Source organism: Monodon monoceros, unplaced genomic scaffold, assembly GCF_005190385.1.
Source record: "Monodon monoceros isolate NGI ecotype Baffin Bay Population unplaced genomic scaffold, NGI_Narwhal_1 Super_Scaffold_2, whole genome shotgun sequence".
Classification (NCBI taxonomy): domain Eukaryota; kingdom Metazoa; phylum Chordata; class Mammalia; order Artiodactyla; family Monodontidae; genus Monodon; species Monodon monoceros.
Genome location: NW_021703776.1, coordinates 98,525,035 through 98,532,773, shown reverse-complemented (window position 1 = coordinate 98,532,773; position 7,739 = coordinate 98,525,035). Strand labels below are relative to the sequence as shown.

General features: G+C 56.6%; 1 protein-coding gene across 1 annotated transcript; it reads right to left on the bottom strand.

Annotated features, from left to right (window-relative positions):
* Positions 1-2,286: 2,286 nt before the first annotated feature.
* On the bottom strand, positions 2,287-7,635 carry ATP6V0E2 (ATPase H+ transporting V0 subunit e2). The gene is made up of 4 exons (XM_029233475.1): positions 7,350-7,635; positions 5,517-5,564; positions 4,343-4,460; positions 2,287-3,937 (listed from the first exon to the last, which is right to left on the bottom strand). The coding sequence occupies exons 1-3, from the start codon at positions 7,544-7,546 to the stop codon at positions 4,367-4,369; spliced, it is 339 nt and encodes a 112-aa protein (XP_029089308.1). The 5' UTR covers positions 7,547-7,635; the 3' UTR covers positions 2,287-3,937; positions 4,343-4,366.
* Between the last annotated feature and the right edge of the window lie 104 nt (positions 7,636-7,739).

Below are 7,739 nucleotides of genomic sequence, written 5' to 3'. Positions count from 1 at the left end.
CTCCTCGTATTTCCAATGTTATCAACGAACCAACTTCTGTACAAAGCAACCCAAAGGCCCTCATCAAGGGCCTTGCTTTAGGTGCTTTATCAGGGAGGGGTGACCCTGCGGTCTGCAGTAACAGCCATCTTCTGTATGTAACTTTTCCTCTCCATTGAGAATCTGGGCTGACGGGTGTCCCTATTATAGGCTGGAATGTACCAGATCTCAGGTTGCTGAGGTGGGAAAAAGTCGCGGAAGACTGTTGGGAAGCTTGGCCTCAGAGCAGCATCCAGTTGGCAAGGCCCCTTAGTTCTTGCCCTTTGGATTCCCCGAGCAATACCTGGCATCTTGCTGTTGTCATTACACATCGTTCAAGGAGGTTTCATCCAGGCTCTGGTACCACCTGGAAAATCATCCCTGTTCCCAAAAAGGGCCACGCTCTAAGGCCACAACCTCTCACATCAGTGCAGTGCGTTGCACTCCCAGTGTCAGCACAACCTGGTCTGGAGGTCTCCGTCCCTTGGGCGGCACTGCCCTCTGTCGGCCACCTTCTGTACGTGCAGCTGAGCTAACCTCACCTGCCTTGTCTTCTCCACAGGCTTGTCTGGTCAGTCCCAGGATGGTCTCCCAGGCTGCTTCCCGCTCTGCCACTAGGGGTGGTGCAGGGGTATCCCACCCCCAGCCACTGCCCATCTTCAGGGATCTTTTGCTGCTTGTAGTTACTCTGAGCATCTATGTCAGAGGCTGACATTTACTGATGTGCCTCCCACTTGGCAGGGGAAGGGGGGTGGGAGATACTTCTTGCCTGAAACAAACAACGAGTCCGTCCACACCAGGCACTAAGAGACTCCACCAGCCTGGCCTGGCTTCTGGCCACCTAAGGCCGTAACCCTGGGACGACCTGGCCCCATCCAGTTCCTGTCTGACCAAGCTCTGGGCTGTCAGAAGAATTTACTGTTTGTTCTAGCCAATACCTGACCATAGGCCTCTGACGCCTAGCCCCTCCACCCTTTTTGAGAGCATTTACGACCGTGAATCTTTCCTCTCTCCCTCTGGGATGTAGATGTATCTCCTGCAACCCAGGAGTGGCTCCCAAGGACCCTTCCTCTGAGATGAAATCAGGAAGGCTCGGGCCTCTGTTCCCCAGTCTCTGTGGCCTACTCACACTTACGCCAACCCATCCTTTGTGACTTTTCACTCTCCTGGCTCTACTTGGCCCTGCTCACCCCTCCCCTCCGCTCTCGTTCTCCTGTTAAAGTGCCCAGTCACCCTGCAGGGGCATGGACTCCACGGAGCTCACATTTCCCTACTGTCAGTTGTTTCAGAATAAAACCTGATTTCCCCTCTGTAACTAATGCCTGGTTGTGTTCATTTCTGACAAAACCTGCTCACCCTGCAGTCCCCCTCGGAGTGGGGTAAGAGCTTTGAGAGTAGCGCCATCCATGCAAAGCGGGTGGGCACAGATCCTGGGAGGGCGTCCCAAGCTCCCCATCCCTGAACGGCTGCACAGGCAGAAAGGGAGGACGGGAAGATAGTGTGCTGGGAGGGGGTCTGCCAGCCCTGAGTTGCAGAAGCTGTCCAGAGAGCAGGCGGCGCGCCCCAGGACTCGGGGAACAGAGGCTGCCACGAGTGGTTCCATGAGAACTCAGGGACAGACATACACTGCACGTCTTCAGGCCACATCTTCCTCCTGAAGACCAAACCCACGTATCCTACCACTAGCTGGGCGTCTCCATGGAGATGCTCCGGACACAACCAGCTCACCAGGACACACAGGAAACCCCAGGTCATCACGCGCCCTCTGTGGCCTGTCACTGAGAGGTTCCAGCCGCCAGGTACTGGGCACCGCATTTGCCCACTGCTCACCACAGGGTCCACCCCGCCTCCCCCCCTCCCCCCACGGCCAAGGCGCTGGCCCCCTTCAGCTCCTAACTAGACCTTCCATTCGCCCACTCGTCCCCATTCTCACCACCAATCTCATCTGAGGCCCATTATGCACCCTGTAGAGATCATCCTGGAAACCAAGTTGGGTCACGTCACTCCCCTGCTTCATCCTTCTGTGGCTCTGCATTCTCTCTGGATGCACTCCTCAGGGCTCAGGGTCTCTCCTCCAAGCACCTTCCACCCCCAGCTTCCTGCAGCTCCTCCCAGGAACTCTCCCCTCCGCTCACTCCATCCCCCAGCCCCAGGCAGGAAGCTGATCCCTGCCCAGGCCAAGCACGGAGCCTGCTGGCTCCCCCCCCACCCCACCCCGTATGTAGGGGTATTAGGAAGGATGCCGGCCACGCTCTGGAATGTTGGGGACCGGCTTTATTGCAGAGCCCCCGGGGGCCATGCACTCTGTAATCTGGGGCACAGATGGGTGGTGGCGCAAAGTTCCACTTGAACGAGTCCTCCGTCTTCCTCCTCCTGCCCGGCCTGGTTCTGGGCAAAATCCAGGACAGCGGGATTCTTGCTCAGGTCTCAGGAAAATGTAGTCTCAGTGTCCACATCCCAGAGCTGCAGCTCCAAGCAGCTGCCAGTCCCTTTCCTGGGCCCCAAATCCACCCACCGAGGGAATGGGAATCAGGTGGGCAGGGGAGCGGCAGCCAGCAAACTTGGCCTCGGCCAGGACTTTGCCACCAAACAGGAATTTCCTCACCACTCATTAATCACTAGACACGGGTCAGGCTTCTAGCCGCCAATTGAGACTCAACAGCCCCACTCCAGGGGGGCCACAGAGTTCAGCACAGGAAGGGAGTTGGAAAGGGGGTGGGTGGGATGTTCAAGCGAGGCCCCGATCTGAGCAACAGGCCAAGCCCAGAACCAAGAAATCCAGGTGAGACATACCACGTTCTACCACCGCTCCAAAAACGATGCCTACTAAACAGGACGCCAATCAAGTCAACCGTCAATAAATACAAGAGACTGGCTTCTTTCCCAGGGAGGCAACGTGGCACAGCAGAGGTGGAGCACTCCAATTAGCTCCGGGGCTGCGGGCAAGTGTCTGAGGTCTCCACCCCAACTCTCCAGGCGTCACCAGGCCAGGGGCTCCCCCGCCCGGCAGCATCTCAGCAGAGCCCAGCCCAAACCTGGCCCACACCTGGCCCTCTGCGCCCTCCCTCGCTCCAGATGACCTACGTGCTGCTGTGAGGGGCTTCGAAATCCACCCTCACCGCTGCCAGAGTCTGGGCCCGGCCTCAGCAGGAGCTGCCTCCAGTTTCTTCAGCTCCTGCTGTGCTCAGGCTGAGCCTCTGTGAAGGGAGGGAGGTGATCCAGGTGGGGAGGAAGGGGGAAGAGGATATTCTGAGGAGATACCACTTCCTGAGCAAGCCAACGTAAGTGACTTCGTGACTATAAAGGATGCTAAACATACATGTTTCAACCTTGATCCAAATTACTATGATGCTGTGGATCGTGATGTTTTGTGGGACTGTTTCTCCATTTCGTCAACAATTCCAGAAATTTCACATCGAAACGTGTCAAAAATTAAAGGAGAACTCCAAGAAAGGCCTTTGCCACACCTGACCAAGCCCCTCCATCTCACAGGTGAGGAGGCCCACACAGGCAGACGCTTCCTGGGGTCACACAGGAGGACAGTGGCAGGGCTCTGCCTCTTCCCCCAGGGCTTCCTCCCCGGCCCGGCCCACCTGAGGCTCAGAGCATCCTGGGCTGAACAGGAGGCGAAGCCTTCTCTGGCTGTCCCACTGTGTAAAAGGCGCAGCCCCACCCTTGTCAGCTCCTGGCCTGGACCTACTCGGGAGCGGGCAGGGGGAACTTGAGGACTGGACATCTGCTCCGGCCTGGCTCTGAGCTCAGGGCTTCCTGAGGCCCAGACTGGCTGGGGAGGGTGGTACTTTCCAGAACCAGGCAGGCCTTGGAGGAGGGAGCACGGAGGGACTGGGACACAGTTGTAGGGGTGACAAAAGGGTCATCAGGGACAGCGGAGCCAAGGTCATCCAGAGAGCTGGGGCACCTGAAAAGCACATCACAGAACAAGTCACGGCCTCGCTGTGGAGACCCTTCTCCCCCAGCCCCGCCCTGGAGAGCCTGTGCGCATCACCCAGCTCACCTCAGACAGCCCCCTGCCCCCACCCTCTCCTCACTCAGAACAGATTCTGTAGCCGGCCGCCTCCTCTGGGGCCTGCAAACCCGCAAACAAGGCTGGGCCCACATGCTCCCCCCCAGGACCCTGGGTCTTCCGTCCGTCCCTGCCGCCCAGTGCACCACTGGGCAGGAAGGGAGCAGGTGCTCAGCATTCTTTTTTTTTTCTTAATAAATGAATGCCTGAATCCACATGCAAAGTCTTATAACCCTGCCTGACCTTGTCCTCCCCCAGCCCCGGACCCTTCCCCAGCCCTGCCCGCCTGCCCAGCAGTACCTGGGGCCGAGGAGGCGGCAGTGGTCACTCCCACAGGAAGTGCACATACCAGATCGTCTCATTCTTCAGCTGGGGCCCGAACAGGGGGTTCAGCTGAGCCAGGATGGCGATGAGCCAGCTGCCAGGGACAGCACAGTGAGGGTGAGCCCAGACACAAGGAACTCTGCCGTGCACACCTCACACCACGCCTTTGGTCACATGACCGACCCAGCAGCAGGGTCTGGGTTTTGGAGGGAAGCGTCTCATGGAGCCATCCACACTGTGGCCGGCACGGGGGCTCAGTCTGGGGCGTGTGGGTTTGGGTTTAGGTTTGGTTTGATCTGATGTTTTGTAGATTTGTAAGATCCCTGCGCTGGGGCTGGACCCTGGGATTAGGGAAGAGGTAAGACAGTCTCCAGGGGCACAAAGGGAAGCCATACTGGCTTAATTGAGCATGAGAGGCCTCCCTCAAAACCAGAGCTTGGATTTATTCCTCAGTTTGGCAGCCAGGGTGATTTAACACGGAGCAACCTAACACAGGAGGATTGGGGAGGGATAGCAGAGTGCCTTTTTTGTAAAAGGGGAGGGGCTACCATGAATGGCAGTTTTAGAAAGAGAACCTCTAGACATGAAGGACCTGGAAATTGATTCCCTCACACTGTCCAGGCACTCGCATCTCTTGGAATGTTTTCTATATCCCAGGGACCTTTTCCAAGTTTGAAGACTACTGCTCATCCAGTGGTTCTAAACTGGCTGCATCACAATTACCCAGGGGCATGCACTGAAAATATGGATTCCCAAGTGCAGATCATGAGAACTGTGGTTTAGTGGGTCCAGGGTGGAGCCCTGAAAGCTGTGTTTTTACAATCTCTCCAGGTGATTCTGATGTCCCATCAGGTACAAAAGGCACTGAGCTGGCCCAACTCACTCATTTTGTGGATGAGAAAACTGTAGCCTATGAACATGACAGAGCTTGTCCAGGTGCTACATTCAGAACCAGAACCCAGAGTTCATGACTTCCAGCCCATCGCTCTCTTTGCCTCTCCAACTGCCTCCTCTTCTGTGCTTTACAGCCTCAGCCTTTCAAGAGCTGAATGTGCCGGTATCAGGACAGAGGGGAGAGCAGGGCTGGGAAAGGAGGAAAGAAGGGGGCACAAAGGCCCCAGCTGACTTGAGCTGGGAGAGCAGTACTTACAAGAGGTAACAGCAGACAGCGGTGGCCACCAGCATGGTGATGGTCACTCTGCAATGGAAGAGGACGTCAGGTCAGGACGGATGGAAGCATTGCCCCCAGGAGGCCTGGCCGAGGCCAGAGAAAGAGCTCCTCGTGCCAGCCCCTTTCCCGTCTGATGCCACCTGAACACAGGGAGGCTGAGTTCTACTCAGGGTAAGAATTACTAGATGGAAAATAAAAACGCCAAGTGTCCCCTCTTGGGGAGGCCAACCTTGATCACGTCCAAGTTACATTATGCATCTTTCCCTTCACCTATCTGCCTTCTTAATCCCACTGTTTCTCCATCTTAATGCAAACATGTTGGGAAAGGACACTGCACAGAGCTGCACTTGCAGCCACCCACCATGGAGTGGCCTCTGGAATCCAAAGTTCATTGGGCAAAGGGAAGGAAGACAGAAGACCAGAAGACAGGGCAGGAGGCAAGGAGACCGTGAGCCATCTCTGAGGCATAATGGGCAGTTATAATGACAACAGCAACTGGCTACCTTGAATCTACTCAAACGCTGGAGACAGAGGCTTTAAATGCAGGAGGAAAACTTCAGAAGGAAGAACTCACCAAGGTCTGCAAGGGAGGCGAGGCACTAAAATGGCTTACAAAGTGAGGCCATGGGACCTCAGCCCTGCAGGTCCTTTTTTTTTTTTGCCACTCCGCGCGGCATGCAGGATCTTAGTCCCCCAACCAGGGATCGAACCCGTGCCCCCTGCAATGGAAGCCTGGAGTACTAACCACTGGACCACCAGGGAAGTCTCTAGCCCTGCAGATTTTTAAGAACAGAGGCAACACCGAAATGCAGCCTCCAGCCAAAGCTAAATCTAACCCAAACCAGGCCCTAGGACCTCTGATCTAAAGTACTTTAAGTTGGTGCCAGAGCAATTAGCATTTGATCCATTCTTTCAACATTACCAAGCACCGTGGGCCAGTCCTGTACTGGGCAATGGGGTCTACAGTGGTGAAAAGGACAATCTTCCACCTCGAGGAACTTGTAATCAAGGGGAGAGAGTGCTTTACAGCTGAAGATGGTATGAAGCAGAAACTGGTAAATGGTGCAAGAGGTAGAGAAACCTGCTAGGTGACCTTCAAAAAATAGTGATACTGGGCTTGGTGGCACAGCGGTTGAGAGTCCACCTGCCGATGCAGGGGACACGGCTTCGTGCCCCGGTCCGGGAAGATCCCACATGCCGCGAAGCAGCTGGGCCCATGAGCCATGGCCGCTGAGCCTGCGCGTCCGGAGCCTGTGCTCCGCAACGGGAGAGGCCACAGCGATGAGAGGCCCGCATACCACAAAAAAAAAAAAAAAAAAAAAAAAAGATACTGGCTAAAAATTATTCAATACAATATGTGCCATGCACTAAGAGTCCTATATACATTATCTTGTGTAATCCTCACAGCAACCCTAAAAGGCAGGTATCATCATCACCCCCAATTACCTAAGAAGAAATGAGGCTTGAAGGTGTGAGAGGCGCTCAAGGTCACAGCTGGGCAGGAGTGGACAAACTGCATCAGTGTCTAGCCACAGCCTTTACCTTTACAGGCTGGAGAGGGTGACCCGTAACTGTCTCCACCTTTCTAAAGCACGAGCATCTCTGCCCTTTGGCCCCGACCGCCTGCCTGTTCCCTGCTGAACGCGGCCCAGCACAGACCTGAGAGGAGGAGTGGGGCGCCGTGCGCGCGCCTGGACAGTGCTCGCTGCACCGCGGGCCGCCGCCGCCGCCGCCGCCCGCGCAGCCGCCGGGGAAGGGGGAGCGCGCGGCCGCGAAGGTGTCCACAGGGAGGCTGGGCCGCGCGATCCTTACCCGCGGTTGGGTCCTTTCGGCACGAACCAGGGCCCGGCGATGCCGATGAGGCCCCAGAACGTGGTGAAGATGATGACCGGGAGGGCGAAGGAGTGCGCCGTCATGGCCCGGCGCGGGATGCCCAGGCCAGGATGCGAGTCAGAACTGCAGATGCTCCGGTGCGCGGAGGTCCGGCCCAGGCAGTGGGCGCCGAGCATGCGCAGCAGGACCCGGCCGCCTAAGAAAGCCCTTTCAGCGAGCCCGACCCGCGCAGGCGCTTCAGCGCGTCACTCGGGGTGGGGGCGTGGGCGGGCTTTGCTCTGAGCCAGAGATAATTAGCTTTGAGCAGCTCCTCCAGTTTGCTAGTTTTGGTTACGGGATTAACAGGACTGAGGCATGTGTCGAAATAAA